General features: G+C 41.9%; 1 protein-coding gene and 1 long non-coding RNA gene across 6 annotated transcripts in view; both read left to right on the forward strand.

Annotated features, from left to right (window-relative positions):
* Positions 1-24,027, forward strand: part of LOC141753017 (uncharacterized) — a 602,052-nt gene that overhangs the window by 146,840 nt on the left and 431,185 nt on the right. The window lies entirely within an intron of this gene.
* shf (Src homology 2 domain containing F) overlaps positions 8,988-24,027 on the forward strand; it is a 108,898-nt gene continuing 93,858 nt past the window's right edge. For 2 of the 5 annotated variants that reach the window (XM_074611142.1, XM_074611160.1), the window contains exon 1: positions 8,988-9,787. In XM_074611142.1, coding sequence (XP_074467243.1) covers positions 9,335-9,787 — 453 coding nt within the window. In that variant the 5' untranslated portion in view covers positions 8,988-9,334. The remainder of the gene's footprint in view (positions 9,788-24,027) is intronic. The other 3 variants (XM_074611168.1, XM_074611179.1, XM_074611152.1) reach the window with 2 other exon arrangements.

Genomic DNA, 24,027 nt, shown 5'->3' on the forward strand with positions numbered 1-24,027 from the left:
TTGAAAGGACTTAAAGGCAGGTTGGGTAATCTTGAGAAACTAGCAACTAGATTTTTAAAGACGATCCAGCCCAAATACCGAACCGAGTGTTGCCAACTCGTTTTCAATGAAAGTAGCTGGCAGAATTAGCTGCCAACTAGCTCCAATAGTCACTAAATCTAGCGATAAAAGTCGCCAAGTCGGCAAAACTGACATTCTGTCCCTTCAGGCCTTCATGCCACTCCCCCAAAATTATCATTATGAAGGTAACCATATCATAATGAACATGAACAGCAAGCTGTTGTTAATACTCACAGCTGTCAAGCTAGCAGCTTGTGGAGAAGACTTGGAGACGGTGACACTCAATGAGTGCACGGGCAGAGTGCACACAGGTAGACAGGTAGTTTGTAGACAAGCAGGCATTCAGGTAGACCCTCCAATCATTACATTTGGGCCGAATGAAAGAGTGGATGGGTTTAGTACAGTCCTGAAACTGCCACAGATACCAGATTTTTTTTCTTTTTTATTGTTGGAGCATTTGATTTATTGATTGTTTTGGGGTTGTAAAGATAATTTCAACTAATATAACAAAACATTTCCTAAAATCTTCACCAACCCTGCCTTTAATCACGCTATAATGACAATTTACATTAAAAAAAAAATTGGACTGGCAAGGTTTTCACCTCACAATAGCATTATCCAAATCCATTGACCGCACTCTATTAGCAGGCTTCTGCTATGATTTATAAATATGGCGTTGCATACCAGCAGTGCATTATAACGGAACAGTGAGGAGAGACGAGTACTATCAGTAAATTTTCTTTCGTCAGAGGCCATTGACTTGTGTCACACAGAGGGAAGAGGCTTGTGAGCCATGCTGCTCTGATCCATCACAGTCACACAGGATACACTCACATCCCTAATAACTACCGTAGGCTACTAAACAACTGTCCTTGAAACCCACAAAGAGTCAACTTCAAGAATACAACCTCAATTAGCACAGAAAGCAAAAGTTGAAGAGTCCCTCGCTTGCTTCAGCTGCACGGTTGTTTCTGATATTTCGCAAATTTATTTTGTGCAAATTGCTACTGATTTATGTTGGTCATCTTTAGAAATTGCACATCAGCATTTCATTTGTGCCCTATCCTTTCATGTTCTATGTCAAGGCCATAAATCACTCATGATATATGCCAGATATTCTGCTTCAATTTCGGCAAGGGTTTGCAGCATCTTAAGCATTCTAGCAGCACACTCGGATCCCAGTTAATAGGCAGTAAATCCTTATTTTTGCACGGTTTGACAGTGTGGATTCCATGAAACTGGGTGACATACTTAGCCGGGTTCAAAAGGTAACATGTCGACTGGAGTGCATCTCCTGCCAACAAATTTTAGACTCTCTCTGGAGAGTGACAGAAGAATCATTAAACTAAGACCAGCAGAAAATATTTAGTAGGATTCAGAGATGCATCCCCTAAATAATTGACAACGGCCGCAAGTTTCACTGTTACATGCTGTTAGATCTGCAAAAAGCATAGAAGAGGGACAGTCCAGGGAGACGCGATGGAATCAGAGGACGGCCAAGACCTGGGACTCCCGAAAGGGAGAGAAGTTGTCGCTGAGGAAGGGTCACACTCGGCCAACATCAAACACCTGAGATTACATCTATTCCCCTCACTGAGCCGGTCTGCAGATACTCTGTTTACCCTGCAATAACAGCATTTCATGATTTGTGCAACAGTGTGAGGAATGATCTTTTAGTAGAACCAGAGAAATGCCTTGAATAATTCCATTAAAAAGTAGGCCATCTCAGCCTGGATCTATGCTATAGGCCTGACGTATAAATCAAAAAGTAACTATCCAAGTGATTTCGGGTTGCAGCGGCTCCAGTCATACTGAGTATGCAAACCAGCAGCAGAAACATCTCCCACGGTTGCTGATTTCATATGGAGAGGACATTATCAGGCTCACACAAGCACTGGAATATTATTAATCACTACAACCTCTGCAGAATTTGAATATAAACTGGAGCTACATTCACTAATGCTTGATAGGACAAGAAGGGCGGAGTATGCCTGTTTCCACTGGTTTCCACACTCTTTTTAGCTTTATATTCCTCTAGGTGCAACAACACCTTTGCTCCGTGTTGCAAATGCAACACATACAGTAAGTTCCGGTTGTTACAGGCGACCTGAGGTTTCCCCTCAACCCGTGTCCCGCACTCTCATTGGCTGTAGCTCTTGACCGGAGTCCCCGACAGGTCCAGATATTTAGCGTGCTAGATATCTTGAATGTGTCTGCGAGGCATCTGCGAGCGTATTTGAGCAGCTCACACATGACGCTCGAGCGCTGATGTGCATGCGGTGAGCCAATGACGATTTGCTTCTGATCTGGGGCTTTTGTCGGGGAGCGGAAATTCGGGGCTGAAGTCATGTAGTGTGAACTAGGCATGAGGAGCAACAGAAGTCAGACGGCAGCTGGCGGTACCACGGTTTTGCACTCTGCGTCTCACATTACTGCAGTTTCACAAGCGTGTCGGAGGAATGTTATACACTGTTCCTTTAATGAACTTTCTCTTTCCACACCCAAATTAGTGTGCAAGCCATCTCACCAAAAGTACAAACTGTTTCCTCTTCTGCTGGGGTCCACCACAGCTGTATCTCTGCTCTAGGGGTGGGTGGGTCAATACTTAAAGTATCACTACTATCGATATGAAGTCTTCTTCTGAGTACGAATACTAGTGTCAATAGGATTGATCGCCACTGGCCATCAGCAAGTTACAAGTAGTGTTGTTTTAATGAATTCCTGGCCATGTAAAACTACCACTTAAGGGAGAACACACATCCAGAGCTCCACTAGACAGAGGTCAAGCTTCACTACGCCGCAATATACTGCACCTGTTTCCACTGTCGCCATCAAAGTCTGTAATAAAACAGCGAATGTACGTTCAGCTCATATCTATGCGCACCTGCATCCGGGCAGATGGGGAGACCACACACATAAATCAGATTAGTAATCTGTCCTTGTCCTCCTTCACAGCCGAGGCGCCCATTAATACTTCATTTCATCTCTGCAGTGGCGGGACTTTCTGGAACAACCAAAGGTGACAGGCAGCCACACAGTTGCTGGATGTGAAGCTAAGGGAGCTAGCTGTTACGATCCTGCAGCCTGCGCTTTGATTGACAGGTATGGGAAAGCAAACAAAGCTGAGCAGTCAGACTGAAGAAATGAGGAGGATTGATGCACACACAAGGGGATGGAGCCCCGCAGTGTAACATGACTTAGTTAGGGGAGGAAAAATATTACAAAATGCTCTAACATCTACTGTGTATGTGTTGTGTTTTACATCCAATTTTGCTTGCTTGTGTGACGCATGTGTACGCTTTGTGTCTGACTTGTCATGCACACACCTTTAATGGAATAGAGTGACTAGCTAATTAAAGTAAATGCTTAAAAATCCATTAATTTTTTTAAATATCCACTTAAATCACAAGGTGGAGGTGTGGAAGACAGGTTAATGAGGGTTTTTAAGTCATCAGACATTAGACTGGATATGTGTATGCTTGATGATAAAAGCTCACATTAGGTTAGTGGCCTTGGTGTTTCTTTTACCTGGAGCGTATCTAACTTGGTACCAACAGACTTGATCTTTGTAATGATCAATATGCACCATAACAAGTAAAATAACTGGGTGCTTAAAGGGAATTTGGTATGTTTTTTCTTTTCTACATCGTCCTGTCGATTTCAATACTGATTAGAGGCAACATGAGACAAATGGATGGAAAATTATTCTTCATTCAGTTTTTATTAATTGAGGAAGTTTTGTTAAGTGTGCTTCCTGTTTAGCAGCCCTGCTCTCACCTTATGTTCAGGCTATTCCCAACAGTATACATTCACATTGGGAGCTTCACAATGCAACCAGTCTTCTGCCGTCAACTTGAGCAATTAGATATTGATTTCCTTGCTTAAGGACTTCGGTGATACAGTTGTTGATAGACAGGAGACGGTTAGACCTTCACAGATGTTCCAGTCTGGAGAGCCAAATAAAAAAAAAAACACCTACTTGAGTGACAGGGGGGAAAGAGCATCTGATGCAAAGCACACATCTTTCGTAGCTTTGACTTCCGATGTCCAGCAGCTGCTTAAATCACTTAAGCATGTTTCTATGGAGACCACTGGAGTGTGGATGTACTATATGTTTACCAGACAACGTATAAATGTTTGGATAAATAATTTATGTGAAAGAAAGAACACAGTTTGAAACCACATTTGGATGACTTACAAGACTTGAATTTGAATCACACTATAAATATGATACGTTCAAACAACTCATGGTGAGGATATATATGTGTATGTGTGGGTGCCCAAGGGAGTGATGTGGGCATGAGGGAAAGGAGAGAGGGAAGGAGAGCATTTCAGATAAAGTAAAGTAAAGAAATTGAGATTACTTGAAGCTACCGAAAACTGTTAAATGTCTTTTTTTCTCCTTTTCATTATTTGCTCAATTTATTTTATGTCAGCCTCACATGCTAGAGCAAAATGTAGCATGACAAAAGTGTCATATACTTTGAGAGATCCAGGATGCTCTGCAGTGTGTTTACATAAAAACTTGTGTCATTTGAGACACTTTGCAACCAGATTAATCCCTTAAGTCCCATTTTAAACTGTTTTCTTGACAGTAAATCATTGCGTTATAAACTAGGGCTTATTGAATACCTCCAGGAAATTAACATAAAAATACCCATTTGTACAAAATGCTTCAGTTGTTTGCTCATCATTTTTTCACATACAGTAATTTCTTCTCAGTTGCTTCCTTTGACACAGTTCTAGCCTAAGCAATCAGAAGTGTGAGGGTCCATAAGTCTGTTTTTAAACACAAGAAGAAAAACTTTAATGTTGCAAAGAAAGCTGTTAAATTTACAGTTGGGACTTCCACCCTAGCCCAGCACAGTAGCAATGTAGCACATGCATACTGTTTTGCTGAAGTATTTTGACATTTAAAAGCATTCTGCACTAAGTGGGGTGCATATATCGCTGTGCATATAGACTGTGTGCGCTTAGAGCATGCAATAACTGTCCACATTGTGGTGGGGCAAATACAGTAGTAATATAACATGTATCACAAATAAAGGGTCAACAATAGATCTTTAGAAGTGGACTGAACTGAGGAATGTAGGTCATATTCTGGATAGGAGACATTAATATCACTAATGTTGCCCTAAATAAAAAATATAGGGTTGATATATTCTGATAAATTGTTTCTCTGATGTCTTAACCCTCGCGGCACTACCTGGTTCCGCTGTGAAATCATTCCCAGCAGCGCCTGAGAAACCCCGGAGCCAACAGACTTAAAGAGGAAAATAAACTTGTCACATGTCTCGCACACCATGTCAAATGTTTGAGCTGTGCAGCAACTGCTGAAGACATTAACATTCGCTGATAGCAAACCAGAACTGTCATCTTGTCTGAAAACATCATGCTTTTTTCAAACATATGGAAAGAAAGTTTGTCCAGAATCTGCAGCCTTTTAGTTGATAGTTTATTAAGCCATGCAGCAATTCTTACAGACTAGCCAGTCGAGTTCATATAGTGTCAAGGGACTGTTGCAATAAATTATGACTTTCTACAATAAATACCGGAATGGAAAAGTGGACATCTACAACTTTGGGTATTCATGAAACACTGCGTGTCCTGTATCAAGTATCAATTCATTACTAAATGTTTTTCAGTGTCTTTTATCTTGACAGGTACTGACAATATGTGCTAATTAGGTATTTAAGAAAATATCGATACACATGAGTATCGCGATATTATGTTTTGTGATACTGTATAGATTCTCCAAAATATTGTATCGAATTTTAATTAATCTCTTCAAAATCCGACAGCCCGCTGGCGGACACGGACGTTATTCTGTTTTCTGCTAGAGGGAATATACTAGCATCATATGGAAGTAGAAAACCCAAAGAATCCATTGGTACATGTCATACTTCCATGTCGCGAAGGAGGCTAAATAAAGCTACAATTTATGCTAAATTTTGGCAAGGAAAACCATGGCATGGCCATTTTCGAATGAAATGAATGAATGCTAATTCAATGCAGTTTTGGGCAAAAAAACATGCAGTAATATTTCTGCATACTGGGGTCCCTAAACGGTCTTAGAATTGCATAAATTGGGTATGTCTGTAAAGCTGAGACTCTTGTGGATCCAATGAGTCCAATTGTATTCATGTGTGATGATGTTAGTCCCCATAGTAGCCATTTCACATAATGACTATTTTTTTTACTCAGATGCTGGTGTGTCTTTATATTATGACGATGATGATATATTTAAAAAAACAAAACGCAATGTATCGCCTTGCTTACAGTATCGCAATATATCATATTGTTACCCCTGTATCATGATACGTATCATACCGCCCTATTCTTTCCAGTACACAGCCCTAGTGCAATACACTCACATTATTTAAGTATAACTTAAGCAGAATCCTATACATTTCTACATACATTCCCCCTGGCAAGCAATCTGCCTGCTACTTAAGAGACTATTTGTATCCTGTAAGGTGCTGGATTACAGGATTTGCATTTTAAAGGGTGTCAGCGATGGCAGCCGGAGGAAATTGGTGGATGCAATTGTAGCAAAGCAATAAATGATCTGTGATGTGAGTCAAACTCGGCAACCTAAATGACACACCTGCTCCTGCCCGCCACAGATCCTGTAATACCCACAACATTAGACAGGCTATTACTCTCGAGCATCGGCAATATTTATATCACATACTGCGTTGCGTATACGTGTAAATACAGCACTGAGGCTACACCTACATGTATGTTACTAAAATATACCATGTAATGTGTGAGCTGGAACAAGCCTCTCTCTTTTTGTTCTGAGAAATTGTTTATCCCCAGAGCTCGCAACAAACACGACCGATGCTGCAATAAACTAAAGACCATCTGAACCAATTTTGCTTGTTTTTTAAAGCTTTTATGTATAATGCACTAGTTAAACAGATTAATGTCCTGGCTGTGGGGTGAAATTATTCCTATAAAGTGCAGGGAAATTGCACTGGTCAAATTTCTCTCAGCGTGCCCAAAGTGCAGCGATGGCAGGATTTCAGGACAGAAATAATAGATTTTGTTTTGATCTCTGGAGCATGGAGTTGTCTCTCCCGAGGGCCTGCCAGGGTTAAACTCTGATCGGTACACTGTGACTTGCTCAAGGCTGAGTGTGTGTGTGTGTGTGTGTGTGTGTGGTGTTATTAAAAAGAAATATTGCTTCATAAAAACCCACTGCACTGAGCCATGACTCCTGGTAATGCAGACTGTTGCTGGAGTATGTCTCTGGGAAGGAAAATGGGAATCTTTTTTCATCTGTTCTTTGATTGCTGAGGCAATTAGTGGTAAGCATGTGAACCTATGACCCTCTGCGTCAAAGTGATTGAAAGACACCTGGGAGAAAACTGTTTACTTGTATTGTTGCTTTGAACAATTCACCTCCACTACTCATGGATTGGTGTAGCTAATGAACTTAGAACAGTGCCCAGAGTTAATATAGGCTCCAGCATCCCTCTCCACTGGTCATTTGCAATGTAATTTGCAATTAAAACAGTCTGCAGTGGCCATCTGGACATGAGAGCACTGAGAATGAGCACAGGACACTTTACCCTTGAGTCCTATTGGTGGAAAAAAAATGGTTGACCTGAAGGGCTTTTACAGTTTTATTACATTTCTGTAAAAATATTGTAGTTAAAGCTGCAGTAGGCAAAATTTATTTTTGTCATCATTGGGCAAAAATTCCATAATAACCTTTCAGTATATTGTAATTCAAGTGCTCTGAGAGAAAACTATACTTCTGCACCTCCTCATGGCTCTGTTTTCAAGCTTTTAAAATCTTTGCTCCAGCTGGTGGGCGGTGCTTGGTATTTCCTCAACTGATCTCAACATGGCTGCCGGGTCACAAACTTTCTCATTTTACAGCTAAGCAGTACACTACAAGATGATTCTGAAAACATTTGAGGCGAGAAATAGGCATTACAGTAACAGAATATTGATTCATATTTGATCAGCGCTGCCTAGTTTGACCGTTTGATCCGAGTTCACGAGTGATTGACAGCTGCTCAGAGACGGCAAGGCTCCAGCTCGACTCTGATTGGTTATTTTCCTCCGGACTATGAAATCTTGCAGATGACATTAGGAGCACCGGAGGACACAGAGGCACATCATTTTTTTTCAGATAACCTGTTTCATGCACTACTGTCAGGATACAGTGACTGTTTTATAAAAATAAAAATGTTTTAATCATATTTGCTCAAATTCTACCTACTGCTGCTTTAACTCTGGAGAGAAATGGGAACCTATATTTACACTTTTTTTTTTCGTTTTGTGGAGTGGAGTTATGGGGCCAGCAAGAAACTTGCAAAATGACAGGAGGCTAGAGCAAAAAAAATAATAAAATTTCCACCACTGGCATCACCTCACTTCTAGATATAGATATATATAAAATATTACATAATTCTACATTTAACACTTCCTGAGACCTGACTCTCATCAGATATAGGGGCTCAGTGCTTGTGTGTGTGTTTTTTTTTAATTTATAAAACTGTCCATGCAGCCAGCAGTGACTGGCATCACTGCTATCCTCAGTTAGTCATCAATTCTACCTACTGCTGCTTTAACTCTGGAGAGAAATGGGAAAATATATTTACACATTTTTCTTTCGTTTTGTGGAGTGAAGTTATGGGGCCAGCAATGGGTTAAGAAACCTGTAATAAGACAGGATGCTAGAGCAAAAGAAAAAAAAATATCCACCACTGGCATCACCTCACCTCTAGATATATATCATGTATTACATAATTCTGCATTTAACACCAAAAGTCCTCATCCGGGGACCTGACTCTCATCAGATATAGGGGCTCAGTGCTTGTGTGTTTTTTTTTTTTTATAAAACTGTCCATGCAGCCAGCAGTGACTGGCTTCACTGCTCCCCTCAGTTAGTCATCAGTCAGCGGGGTTTCGGTAGTCCGGTAGGTGGCAGTGAATGTTCTCAGGTATATAGGGAGGGCAGGTTGTGGAGGGGGGCGTGTGTTGCTCTTGCTCAAGCGCTCCCATGTTGCGTAGTCTGGAAACCTGACGTGGAGGGCAGCCGAGCAGAGCGCTGCTGAGTGACAGAGAGACAGAGAGAGTTGCGGCAGATCCAGAAAGTGTCTGTGGCCGCGCTGCGCTCCTCTCCTCTCCAGAGACGCACGACTGGCGACGCGCTCCGACACCGGTCGGCTGGAGGATCCTCACTTTTGACTGGAACAGACTCCGCTGGCAGGGAAAACTAACATTCACTGACTTATGAGAGCGATGCACTGGCAGCATGGCCAAGTGGTTCAAGGAGCACCTAGGATTCAAAACTACCAAAGCACCCCCTCCGGCGCCTCCGAAACCGGACTACAGACACTGTCACACCGGTGTGCCCGCCGGTGGTGGCTACCTGCAGCAACAACCGAGCTCCGGGGCCACCTTTCCAAGCCCGGCTCAACCGGACATCCTCGCTGCTTACAAACTCCAGAAGGAGCTGGACTTCGAGGACCCGTACACTCCAGGTGGAAACATTTCATTCGCACAGAGCTGCTTGAACAGTACTGTGGTGGTGGGGTCGCCGGATATCAAGTATGTGTCGCCAAAACACCGACTTATCAAGGTGGAAACTATCGAGAAGAGCAGCCCGGCTCCGGGCGGCGGTGGCACCGTCAGCCAGGCTGTCGCTGTGGGGAGCGTTAAGTCTCCCACTTCACCTCCGTCAGACCACGACAACAACAAGGAGAAGGTGGGTGAAGTTTAGTCCCAACATTAGTCAAGTATAGGGCAACAACTCTACTCTTAACTTGCCTATATAGGCTTCTGAGTTTCTCTAATTTACTGCCCTAAAGAAACAAAAAGCAGTTTTATTTTTTTATTTTATTTATTTATGCTGCACAATATTATACACAATATAGATAATATTATTATTATACTATTTTAACTGGCTGCCCTGATCAAAAGTTTTTTTTCTAAATATTGTAGCATATATATATCACATTTTATTTATTTATTATTTGCACATATATGAAACTGCACAAAATCCAGTCAATGAAAAAAAACAAACAAGAAAAGTGTCAGGAGAGGTCAAGAAGCCACAGGCCTCCCCTCAACCCCAGGAGAAAAACAAAATTAACAAAAAAAGGAAGAAAGATCTAACCTAACATCATTTAAAAAATACAACAAAAGTTAACAAGAAGTATACAAAATGTGCAGAAAAACCCTAACCAAACAGTGGAAAACAATCCAATAAAGACAATGATATAAAAAACAGTACAGAAGAAAAGAAATATATATCTAATCATATCAAAAGATAATAAGACATCATTAATTAAATGTGATGATAATTTCCTTTTAAAATGTTCTAAGGATAACGAGCTCTTGATAACATGTATTTTGCTATTCATTGATGAACCTTTGAGTCTAGTTTTCTAAAAACATTCTCTCAGTTCTTTCTCATAGGCTAAACATTCTTCCCTTAAAATTACACAAGGTCTGTGTATGAAGCACTTGACCTACTCCTGGAAGGAATGAATCGTCACAACCGGCTGAACTTGTTATCACAGCCGCACACAACGGCTGTCCACACAAGTTGCGACATCCACCCCTGTCTAATAACTAGAACCTGCACTACAGGGAGTGCTGTGGAGGGAACCGGCTCTGTCCTGTGTTGACACACGCACACACACACACACACACACACACACACACACACACACACACACACACACACACACACAGCTCAATATCAGAGCCTTAATACTGAAAATTGTGATCTTTTTGCTTACTTTATGACTGTTAACTTGCTGTATTTAAAGTGCAGGCAAACTCTGCTCTACTGGGTGAAATGTGTGCTCATCTCTATCTGCATCTTATTCCCAACTAGCGATGTGATCTAGCCTTACTCACAGTGCCTCTAATTTAACTTGAATCTAATCTCATTCAACTTGACAGATCATTTTCGTGAATGTTAGTTTTGCAGCAATGAATTACTAGTGATGGGTTCATGGATAGCTGGCTCTAATTTGAGCCTCTCTTGGCACAGTTCTCTGAATATTAGGGCTGTGTATTGGCATAATCTGGCGATACAATACGTATCATGATACCGGGGTTACGATTCAATATATTGAGAAATATTGCATTTTTTAAAATCTAATTCCTTGGAATCTATAATAAGAACACACCACCATATGCATAAAATCTGAGTAAAGAAAAGTTGACTTGTTTATGCAATCAGAACAGTGGGTTCTTCATTTGCATTTATTACAGTCCCTGTAACATTTAACATCATAGCACTACTTTGAGAGGGCAAATACACTGAGTTCTCTTTGCCAATGAGATATTGACTGAGTTAATCTTTGCATGCAAACTGTTAATTAAATATCGACACAGTGTTTTTAAGTATCAATACAGTATCACAAAACATAATATTGCGATCTTCAGTATTTTCGATACTTTCTTATAGCCCTACTGAATATAACAGCACACGCCTTGCACCTTTTTTTTACCTTTTGAGGTTGTGGCTAAAGCATGGAGATGGTTGCACACTCATCAGCACAAAACAAATGTGGAGACAGGCAGGCAGAATGCATGCGGGCTGTGCCTTGGAGCACACACTGTCATGTCAGGCCTCTCAGGAATTCATACACACCGGATTCATTCGGAGTAACCTGAGATGTTCAGTGTCAGTGAGGTTAAGGACATACCGTATGATGAGTGTGATCCCGCCGAGGAATGTTTCAGTGTCTGCGTAGCTCATGTACAGAGGAGAGAGCATAGCCCTGTGAAAATACACACTGTGTGTGCACCACTGTTTCCTCCTCAGATCACGTCTCAGTCACTAAAATTTTTGTGGTCGTCTTGATTTCACCTTCACGTTACTTCCTCCCGTCTTGTGACGGGTGGCGAGTTGACAGTTGGTTTTGGTTCAACACTATATCTTCTGTGCCAAATTGTTTTGTTTTCTCAAAACCACCGTTTTCCACAGCCGTCATGAACGTAGCAGGTTTAATAAGCATACAGCTATGCGTTATCGCTAAAACAAGCAGGAGGACCAGAATTAGTCATTTTCACCCAGCCACTGCAGCTGTTCAAGCTGATTAAACAGATTATACTTGTCTCATGTTAATTGAAGCTTATTTGGATTTCCCCCCCAGTCAGGAATACAGTCCCTCTCCTCTTTCCCTCTCCATGTGCACATATGGCTTGAACAGACAGGCAGATGATTGTATAGTATGGTTTAAATACCTCACACCTACCAGTATGAATGATGTTATGGACGAGCTAAATCAGTACTGACAGCTGGTGGGCTTAAGCAATATGTCGAGAGAAGGGTTTAAGGGTTTCTTGTCAGGTGCTGAAGGTTAAATAAAATGGTGTAGTAGTGGAGAGGGAAATGAGATGGGAAACGGATAATATTGGTGTTTTTTCTCTGCCGGTTTCTGCAGGTTTTTCTACCTGCCGTCCAGGTGGTTCCTTCTCTCACACTGTTGGCAAACTGGAGCTATCTGAGAATGTTTTGTTTCCATCTATCTTGTAGAATATTAAAAAAACGCTTCCACGGACTTGGAAATTGTCTGTGTGGTATAATCCATCATAATAATCATTAAGCCTTAATTTGGTTTTGTAAAAAGTTTTCAGACTTATTACATTGTGCTGCCGAGCTGAGTGCTTTCACTGCATGGCTTACGACTGCCAGTCAGCTGATATCCTCAGGAGGAATGGGAAGTTTGCAGCAGAAATAACTTCCAAATAACATGTTGCCTTGCAGTCTTGTTACATTTATTTTAATTCAAAGTTAAGTATTTCTCAAATGTCAAGAAATGAGAACATGTAGGTCTCATTATTATTTTTTGTACGGTTGCCCCCTCGTAAGCCAATTTCACACTATATGACTTTCAAAGTCATCAGATCTCTGTACTGTTCACACTACACAACTTGCTGTCTTGTAATCGGGAGTCTTTAAGTCGTTGTGATTTTCACGCTACATCACTGACGGGTGACAGGGGGTCACGCACTACAAGATCTTTCTCCGGGAGGAATCCCCGATGGGGTCTCCAAACTATGTTTTGTCACGAAAACTCACGAAAAATAGAGAGACATATTGATGATGTTGTTGGCATGTGTAGTTTCCAGACTCTTTTGCTATTTATTCCTCTAGGCGCAACAACAACTTTGCACCGTGTTGCAAATGCAACACATACAGTAAGTATGGGGGCTTGGAGGCTTCCCCTCAACCCGTGTCTCGCACTCTCAGTGGCTGTAGCTTGTGTCTGGACTCCCCGACAGGTCCAGATATTTATCATGCTGGATATCTGGAATGTGTCTATGGGGCATCGGCAAGCGTCTTTGAGCAGTTCACACATGATGCTGGAGTGCCGATGTGTGAGCGGCGAGCCAACGCCGATTTGCCTCCGATCCTGGGCTTTTGTCGGGGAGCTCCGAAAACTGTCGGGGAGTTGAAAATCAGGGCTAAAGTTATGTAGTGTGAACAAGGCATTAGTCGATTAGTCGACTAATTGGTCGCTTTGGTCTTAGTCGACTAAGACTCCTTTAGTTGATTAGTCATTTTTTATGCTTTTTTTCATGCTGAATGACTTATTTCCAAGAAACTTATGAGCACATCTCTGGTAAACACAAGATTCAAAGTGGTGCTTTTGTTTGATTTTTTGTCGAGAAACTTAGTTTTACAGATCTGTCGATTAAATCAACTAATAGATTAGTCGACAAGTGTTAGCCGACTAAGAATTTCTTTGGTCGAGGACAGCCCTACATTTTTGAATAGTGAGTGAATAATTTGCAGAAAACAACTTCAAATAAGTCACCATGCTAGAAACACATTTGCTTCAAGGCTTTGTGTTCAAATTTTTGTGAGGATTACAATTTGTCTGGAAGCTACAGTATGTTTTGCCGGCCATGATAATTATTTGTAAATCCTTGTTTGAGGGACTCTCCAGGTGACGAGTCTCATTATAAAGACACTGTTTCAGTGGGAAGACGCACTGTTTGCAGTTGGTTTCACACACTCCCTTCAGACTGAAAGGTTGAAAGTGTTCTTGTTTGGGTTATTTCTTTTTTCACAAACCAAGAGAGACATCTGGACAGTCATTAAAAAAGAAAAGGTGTATTTCTGGCTCGTACGGTAGCTCACATAGAGACACACACACACACACACACACTAAATGCATCAGTAGTAAATGGAGTCAGTGGCTTCACAGAAACTGTCGTCTTTCTAAATGCACAGACTAAACGCTGACTTGGAGGCCGAGCAAAGAGCACTCAAGTGTCTTAACAGCACTGCTCGGTTACATTGACTTTTTAATTACTTGACTCATGAATGCTAATTATATCACTGCTTACCTAATGCCTGAAATGCCAATAGTAGCATCAAGTGAATTCTCCTCAGTCCATTTCTATTCACCAGGCTTCCGTGGGGGAAAAAAAGTGAGATAAATTAGTTTTACTATGCAACGATATACTGCAAAACATAATATATCTGCTACATTTTCACAGGTGTCTTATTTTATCTCACAGTGTTTCAACTCTGTGTTGTTTTTTGTGCCAATCATTTTCTAAGAGGTGTTAATTTATTCAGTGTATTTTTGTCTACGTTTGGAGTTCATACAGAGCTTAATTTTGATGCAGATTGTTTCTTGTGGTTTTGAGTTTCCAAGGCCTGTTGTGATGTGTTGTGTTTTTAATGGTGGCAACAAGCCCTTCATGGTAGAATGAGTTGAGGGAGATGATCAATTATCATCCCGCCTTGGAGCTAATTAAAGGCCTCATCTCCCAGCTCATCGCTCTACTCAGCACTAGCCTAACTTCTCTCAAGGACACGCGAAAGTGATGACGGGCTCCACTCGGAAATGTGTAAACAAAAGCAGCGGCGCGGAGCCGACAGGCTGCGGCATCCTTGAAGTGAAGTGCAGCCCGTCGGCATCAGTATCTGTCTATGCACCTGGGGAACTGCTGTTCCAGTCTAACTTTGGCTCCCTTCATGGCTCGGAGTCGGGGTCCCTTTAACTCAGTGATCCTACAATAGGAGCCAGTTTGCATATCTATCTATAGAGTTTGGGATCAGAAGCCCAGCCAGTTGTTTTCAGCCAACAGAAACATCTGGATCGACAGATTTCCTCTGTGTTTATTTTGCTCCATCCCTTCCATGCACCTTTTTATAAGACTTGGCTCAGCATTTCATGCTGGAGGTGGAAAACCATTGGTATCCAAGAAGGGGATGTTTTTGATCCTGTATAGTCAATAGATTTCAGTAAAATTTGGTGGGCCATTTATAAAGCACTTTGTATTTTTGACTTGTGAATGAGTCCTAGAAGCAAAATATATAAAAAAAATATATTGTTTTAAATATTTTGTTTGCCCCCTTGAATGTTTCAAGTAGACATCGGCTGCTTGACCCTTTAGGCCCACGTTAGTACATTTTCGATTTAAAGGAATAGTTTGACAGTTTGGAAAATATTCTTAATTGCTTTCTTGCTGAGAGTTAGATGAGAAGATCGATACCACTCTCATATCTGTCTCTGACCGCCAGCAGTCGTTTAGCTAAACTTTATCTTAGCTCACAAATTAATACACTATATCTTGTTTGATTAATCTGTATAAAAACCAAAGTGTAAAAAAGGACAATTTGTGGATTTATAGGGGTTTATGTGTTAGACTATTTCTCTGCCTGGTGCAGTGACTTGGGGGGGAGGCTGTGTATATTGAAGTTGGTGGATGTGTAAACTATGATTTAACCATACACCACTTCAATATATGCAACCCTCTACATGTGGATTCAAATAATATCATTTGAAAACATGGCTGATTTAAGCTTTAACATCCTCAAAGTAGAAGTCAGGAGAAGTCGTGTAGTTGCCGGTAAAGATCAGACATTGTATTTCATAGTAAATAATATGTCAAATACAATGAATATCAGTCCATACAAATACAATGATCCTCCAGTACAGGCTGATTCTGGCGTCATTTGTCATGGAAAACTTCCTTCCATTTAGCATTTGCATATCTTTGAGTCCATTTGGATGTGTACTAATCAGATTGAACCTGAGATGGTGCACTGCAGCATGCGAAAGAGCTGAATTACGTCCTCCTCACCAGACACACCTTCAGAGCTCCAGTCTTCTAGCGTGGGTAGATCAGGCTTGTTTGACTGGCCTGCGGGTTACAGCGCCCGTAGAGCATGGCCGAACCCGACTCAGCTTCGTTTCTCCCCACAACCTGAATATCTTCACTTGGCCTTTCACCCTGGCACTCCAGACATCAGTAGAGTTTTATAAATGCATCCCACCGGCCTTTTACGCTCTCATCATCTCTGTCAGTGATGGGAGAAATGTCAAGCACAAACGTCAATATCACCTGGATCTGCGAGAGTGGTTTTCTTCAGGGAGCCAGAAAAATGGATGAAAACATCAGAGCCCATCATGTTTTGTTATAGCACGCCTTTTAAGTGCAGTTCTCTACCTTTTTGTATCAGACGGAGGCTGGTTAGGTTAGATAGCGGGCCTGACTGGATGTCAGAGTGGTGCAGGATGTGCCCTTGTTGCTCTACAATTATTGTTGCTCTTTGGCGGAGTAAAAGTCATAGTGTTGAATATAAAGGGCTATTTTCTTACACAGATTATTAAAAAATGTAGACTCTTTTACACCTCTGGACCTCCAAGCTGAATGAATACATAATGGAAATAATACATAGCCTCAACAGTAATGATTCATGGTAATTTTCCACTGCTGTGACAATGTGATACCCAGGTTGAAATAATCAACAGATTGGCATGAAAGCTGTGTTATACATGTCTTGGATTTTGCAGCTGTTGTTTTGCTTAATTGTGCTCAGTTGTGACAAACGTGTTACCGTCAGTGGTGGGCCGAGTAGATAATTGTTTTGATAATTACGGTAAATAACTAAGACAATGTGTTGCTATGGCTACTCTGACTCAATACTAACAGTAAAGTCTAGACTGTGATGTTGTTGGCATGAAGTGGCAGGTATGAGATTTTTGTTTCCAGAGTTTGACCCACTGAGCTGTCAAAGAATGCCATGCATTTCCACAACTATTTTAAGCATCTAAGGCATTTTTCTCAAAGTCACCCCGGCTAGTTCACAACTATAAAGATATTCAGTTTTAATTACCCACCACTCAGGATACCACAAATTGTTCTTTTCATGCCAAACATATTTTACACTCACTGTTTTTTTTTATGCTTTACTTTCTATGACAAAAGACCGCCACAATGAATTCCTGCGACCTGAACAAGAATCCTGGAAGGGCACTTTGAAAGGAAGGAAGGAGCTCAGAGCCTAACAGCGCACATGTTTAAGCCCCGCCTCTGTTGGGCAGGATGAAGTCATCTTGTAGCAGCAGCAGAGGAGGATGTGCTGGTAGCCATAATGTAATGGTTATTCAATTGAGCACCGAAAGGTTCGGCTTTTCACCAAGATATCATTTTGGTGAATCCACAAATCCTATTACATTTACATGATGGCGCTGTAAGCCAGCATCGCTGAGTGTAATAACTGGTCATGGTTAGGTTTTATATACAGCCATCTCACCACATGTGCCTGAAAGTTATAGGTCTTGGAAATGATGGCCTTTAGCCATTGTTTGCTTATTTTCTTCTCCCCCTCCATCTGGGAGCTTTCTTTCCACTTTAAAGAGTCCCGACGGAGTCTGTTGTGTTTGTTGCTCGATTTGCTTTTTCTAGCTTTGCACCGGAACATCAGTCACATGATTCCACCAGGTCACAATTAGCCTGCAGACTAGTGCTGCGGCTCTGGCCACTGGGGAGTTGTAGACACATGGCTCTGTTTTGTTTAATGACAGTGTGTGTGTGTAGCTGAGTCTAGAAGGAGGGAGTCCTGGTCGGCAGGCAGATCGTCACACACCGATTAAAAGGAAACAAATTGAGCCTGAAGCTTGCGTGCCATCTGAGGCACAAAGGGGAGAATCTGCACGAAGCATTGACTGTTTTTGCACCGTTTTTGCAAAATCGGTAGCTCTGCCCTCCCAATGATGCAAATTTCAGCTGGAACCAAATAGTTATTTTTGCATCAAAATACAGTATACTTTAGAGGTCGTGCAGATCCCATTTGCCTTTTTATCTCCTGCGTGTGAGCGCAGGCTGTTGTTTTTGTGTCACACTGCAGGAGGCGGCCAGACTTCCGTCTTGCAAACAGAGCTGCCCTGTGATCTGAGTGCCCACCAGGAAGCTGAGCACTTCCATTTCTTCTTAGTGGGATTCCAGGCTTTCATTTCATTCTGTGAATGAAGAAACAAATCCACCAAACAATTTTGAGTCTGTTGTGGAGCTGCTCAGATCTTTGATTTACTCCCAAGAGGTCACATTTTACTGTTTTTATTTGTCACGGTTAAAATGAGCTGTTATTGTGATAGGAACGCGGGTAGAGGAAGAAAGCCGCTATCTGCAGTTGTTTGGTGGAAAATAAGGAATGGCTCGGTTGCTCCAGGATTAAGGAAGTGCTCCCTTCCTGTCAGGAAGTGTTTACAACTTGGTGACATTCCCTTTTTAACTTGACAAGTCTGTGCTCGCCCCTGTGTGTAGGCTGGGTATTCTGGCTGCTTGCTTGCTTGCTAAAATACAACCAGGGCTAATGTTCCCGGCTGTTTTGACATGAGCAATCTAGATGTCGGAAATAGTGACAAATGGCGGCTGCACATAACTGTTGCATGCTCCACTGAGGGCCCTTTGTGGTGATTGTCCCTCACCCCTCCTAATATAGCCTGTTTGCTATCCTACTCTGAGAGGTGGGAAGCCACGTAGCAATAGCAGCGGTATGGGACTCCACCCTGCGCGCTCCTTCTATTGTCAGTGTAGGCGACGTGCAGGGACCTCAGTGCATCCTCACCACACAGAGGCTATCTGAGGCCACAGAGCTTCCAGCCTCAATCAAAACGTCCTCACATCAAAATCTGTAGCTTTGTTTACGGCCTGACTGCAGCTTGTTTTTCTCCCTGCTCTATAAATCACTCCGCCAAAATCAAAGCCTGCGTCCCAGCGGATCTCCTCATGTTGTTTCATGAAGCCCTACTTTCCTAGTTGTGTCACTCTCTATCTTATAGGGGCAGCGATAAACAATTGTGTTGTTGCTTGTTCGTTGTGGTAGCAGCATCACACGGGGAATGAATTGCATGTCCGAAGTATGTGTCAGCATATTACTTGTGTTTGATGAAACAACTTTATTATTCCTTTTCTCAGCCTCAGTCTCAAACAAATCGGTGTTTGCATAATAATTGTAACCGTAGTGATGAGGGAAATTAGTGTAGCCCATGTTGAGGACAAATCGCTCCTTCGCAGCAGCATGGGATTATCATATTTTATAAAATACCAACATTCCATTGTAGCACCTGAATTATTATGGACCCTTGTGCCGCACACTAACTGTATGTAGCTGAAACACTGCCAATAAATCTATCACAGAGGGACGGGGGCAGAGGAAGGAAATTGGATTTAGTCAAGCGTGTCGTCAAGTACTTAATCTTGAATATCTGTCGCATATTAAGAGCACCTTCATAGGGTGCAACCCACGGCCTCCTCCCCTTTCTCCTCTGGAGGTCTTAAGTGGCTATGTGCAGTGTGTCCCAATGAAGGAGGTCCTCAGGGGACAAGTTGGGGTGCTTTTTGTGCTTCACTGCCCTTGGGTGCTAAAGGATGATACAGTCATTCATCAGGAGAGGAGGGACGCTAGAGTAGGAATTTATTGAAAAGTAAGGTTATTTAGCTACTTAAAATTGTGAGAGCTGCTAGGCGATTTGTTCAAGTACGGAAAGGAATGAATGGGTATGCGGGACAAAGAATTCTCTTTCGCCTGTTTGTCTGAAGGATCCCAGTGACACTCTTTTGTTAACACACATCTACTTCCTTTACAGCCTGACAGCATATTGATGGTACAGACGTGGGCATGCAGATCAGTTGGCAGCTCATGTGGATGTTTTAAACACAGCAATTCAAAACCATAGTTGTGATCTTTGAGTTTGTGAAATACGCAAAACATTTGTTTTTCGAGGTCTTTCAGCATAACAAATCCTGACAGAAAAGTGCTCTGTGCAATTATTTGTTCCAGTAGCCTACACTGATTGCTGTTAATTGGAGTTGAGCTATTATTCAAAACAAGCATTTGCAACAACAATGTAACAAGTTAATTTTGTGGACACCGAACAGACACCTAAACGCCTATAAACTCTTTTGAGACATATTAATATGATTATTAGATTGTATTGTAATGCATTCTGTGTCTTGAGGGCTGAAATTGGGTATAGGGGTGTTCTGGGATGCTACAATGTACTCTTAATGGCTTTTAAAGATGCTTTTAGGCAGATAATAACATCCACATACTGTAAGATCTCTTCACTATGAACGCAGATAACTCCAGAAATTATGTGATGGGATTCTGTTAAACTGCATATTTATGCTTCCCAAAGGATAACAAAGGGATTAGAGAAGCAAAAAATCAGCTGTTGGTGAATCCAGCGGTTTCTGAATGTGATGATGACATGACTATTTGACAGATAATTTAATCCTTTAAATCATCATTTGATTAATATCTTTAGAAAGTCTGATTTGAACGAGCACTGATCCCTTGTGTGTGTGTTTGTGCAACTCATGCACACACACATACCTGATTTGCGAGTGCATATGTGCAGCGTTATGACCCAGAATATACTGGACTATAGGTGCCATAAAAGCCTCATTATGCACAGTAACCCATACCTGAAGTGGTGATGTGGGGACTATCCAGGTGTACATAATGTGTTTTCCATTCAATACTGTTATGGCTCCACTATTTTATGTATTGCTCATGTTTTACCCACAAGTGTGGTACATGTTATCAGTGTCACTGTTGGCTGCATCTGGAAGCATTCCCAAGCAAACCCATGATCAACAACAGGCTAAATCAGTTGTGCCAAAAGAACCGGCTTCACCCCGACTGCCGTGCGAAAGCCGCCCCACATGGGTAAGAGTGCAGAGATCTGAAGAACCAACATTTAATGTGGTCTTAACCTTAAAGGGGGTGGTGTGTAATACATAAGTCGGCAGCCAGAAGTGAGCTGTTCTTTGAACAGCACAGATGTCGTTGAGGGAGACACATGTGAAACTGCTGGCTGAGCACATTGATGTGCAAAGGGGAATGCTAAATGTAATCCTCAAAACATATACAGTAAAGTATATGTCGTTATGTCTCTAAATCCTGAGCTTGCTGGTGATATATGGTATAATGGCTTGCTGGTATGGTCAAGAAAATGCACTTTTGAGGCTGAGTGGTAGGAAAGGACTATAGAAGGGATGTTTTTTCACCAGGTCATACATGTTCTGAAGAGGTGTGGGCATGCTTTTATCTGTGAAGTCAGTATTTGTTTGTGTTGATTCACAAGGACGAGCAGGCGTACTGACACTGAATGGCTGCTCTTGAATGATTCTCCAATTAGATTAAAAGCAAAGCAAATGAACTTACCTGGAAATAAACTGATTTTTTTTTTTGTTTATCTCAAGCGAAGTGCTCTTCATTGGTGTGCGGACCGCGGTGGCTTGTGACTGATAGTGAAAAGGCGTCTTTGAAGCAAATATAGTAATTTGATTAGCTGCCTGTGCTGACTCCTAAGTAGGCCTTTAGAAGGAGTCACATCACTCTTCCAGGCTCGTAATGGTAGGAGGAGCTCAAGCAGCAACCGTGTTCCTTTGGAATCATTTCAATAAAGTTTCATTAACGTCAGGTCTGTATGGTGGGAAATGCACTCCTGCACTGTCTCTCCTTTTAGAGGCAAAGCCAATTTTCCGTCTGCCTAATCTGTATGGTGGATATAGAGCCCAGCAGGGCTCAGTCTTCACAAGAGGCCTTCAATGAATTGTAACCAGATTTGCGCTCGCCTCTTAGCAACATGAAAGCATCTTATTGATAGTAACTGCATTATGTCAACAGAGAAGCTGTGATCATGCTTGCTTAAATAAATTGCCTTGAGGGAGTGTTTCTTACCAGTATGTTCTTTCTAGAAAATTGTTGCCAAGTTATCTTAGGTTGACTGCGCAGTGCACACACAGCGTTCATCCTATGTTTACAGACAAAGATAAGGTGGAGGAGCTATCAGCAGAGGCACGGCAGTGAGGCCCAGCTTGCTGAGTTTGGAGTTTTACATGAGCATTTGAACAGTTTTCCATCCAGCAGGAGTAAACGCACTTTATGCATTGCAGCTCTCTTCTGCAGAAAGATAACACAAAAAAGAGTGTCCCCATATCTTTTGCCTTCTCTCACCTCTCTTTCTTTAAAGTGGCTTTCTGTCCTCACAATAGTGGCATGCTTTCTTTTCTTTCTTACACCGAAGAACAAAAGAGCAATAGCAGCAACAAAAAGCCTTTTGAAATGCCTTAATGCAATTGAGCTGCTAAGCACTGGGTTGTATTAGGTTATCAGTGGCTGAAATCCCTCGTGGCGTGAGACATAAATCACACACGTCAGCCCTCCTTCTTTCTTTTTTCCCCCCCCTCCCTCCTCTCTCTCATTCTACAGCCTGCTGACTTTTCTGGCAGTCTCAGGGGGGCTTCAACCTTGACTAGCCCGTGACGCATTCAATCCTTCCTGGACCAGCCATGACATTAATATCATATTCCTGTCTGCACTCATTCAGCCAGAGCGAGATTAGTCTTTGTTTTCATTTATGTACATGTCTAAAGTTGTTTAACTGGTTATCGCCTACATGGTGAAATAATCAGTCTGCTGTCATATTGCATTTGCTTCTGGTTGTTTATAGGGGTGTAAGAGAACATCGAAAATATTGAATATATTATATTTTGTGATACTGAATTCATTCTCAAACACTATTTATTTTTAATTAATAGTTTGCATGCAAAGATTAACTAATTTTTTCACCCTATACTTTATTTCATTTGGAAAGAGATGCACCATCCTCGTGTATGTGCCCTCTCAAAGTAGTGCTATGATGCTGGATGCTATAGGGACAGTGATAAATACAAATACCGATCCCACTGTTCTGATTGCATTAAAAAAGTAAACTTTTTTTTCACTAATTTTATGCATATGGTGGTGTGCTCTTTATACTATTCAGTGTTCCTAAACTCAGATTTAAAAAATCGTAATATATCACCTTGCTTTGAGTATCGCAATATATCAGAATATATTGAATTGTAACCCCTGTATCATGATACGTATCGTATCGCCGGACTCTTGCCAATACACAACCGTAGTTGTTTACGGTTCCAAAATGCCAATATTGGACATAATCAGGACAAATGTCCAACCATTTTCAACTAAAATGTCAACAATTTTTTCATTCTTTTGCTCCTGATTATCTGATGAGCCAGTCCAAACACATTCTCTCTCCCTTAAGAGTGCAGGAGTAGAATTGTTTTCTCACTTCTAATGGAAGACTGGAGCCCAATCGAATTGTAAATCCGTCAAGCTCCAGCATCGTCAAGATCTAGTATTGAGCCAAAGTGGCAGGTACCTGTTATAGTCTCCCTCCTTTGCTAATGTTCCCACTGATTTGAAGTCAGCCTCATCGCCTGAGAGACTGCAGTGCATTTCAACAAGTCTGTTGCTCTCTCTCCGTTGCAAGCCGCCAGAGCTCTGTCAGGCGTAAGACATGGCCAACCTGGGATCTGAGCTGTGGAATGAAAGTAATTGAGTGAGTTCTCTCTCTATGCTGCAGACCAGTAAAGGCCCCAGCCACCACGGGGACATGGCCTAAGCCTGTGAGGTGGCTTTGTGAGATTCATATGGGCTTACAGCGCGGCTTAGTAAAGACCTGATATATTGAGGCGCTGCAGTCTTGTGCTGAGGGGGAATTTTGCTTGCTTTCATGACAAGTGTGGCTTGGCTGCAGTCCTGACACACCCTGGCATGCCACAAGGCAGATGGTGTGTCCCCAGGCGACGCTGCCGCTCTCTAGCACCCCTCTCCTCACAACCCCATGCTCCTCCTGCTGTCGAGTAGTCATTAGTGCAGTG

Source organism: Sebastes fasciatus, chromosome 2 (genome assembly GCF_043250625.1).
Source record: "Sebastes fasciatus isolate fSebFas1 chromosome 2, fSebFas1.pri, whole genome shotgun sequence".
NCBI lineage: Eukaryota > Metazoa > Chordata > Actinopteri > Perciformes > Sebastidae > Sebastes > Sebastes fasciatus.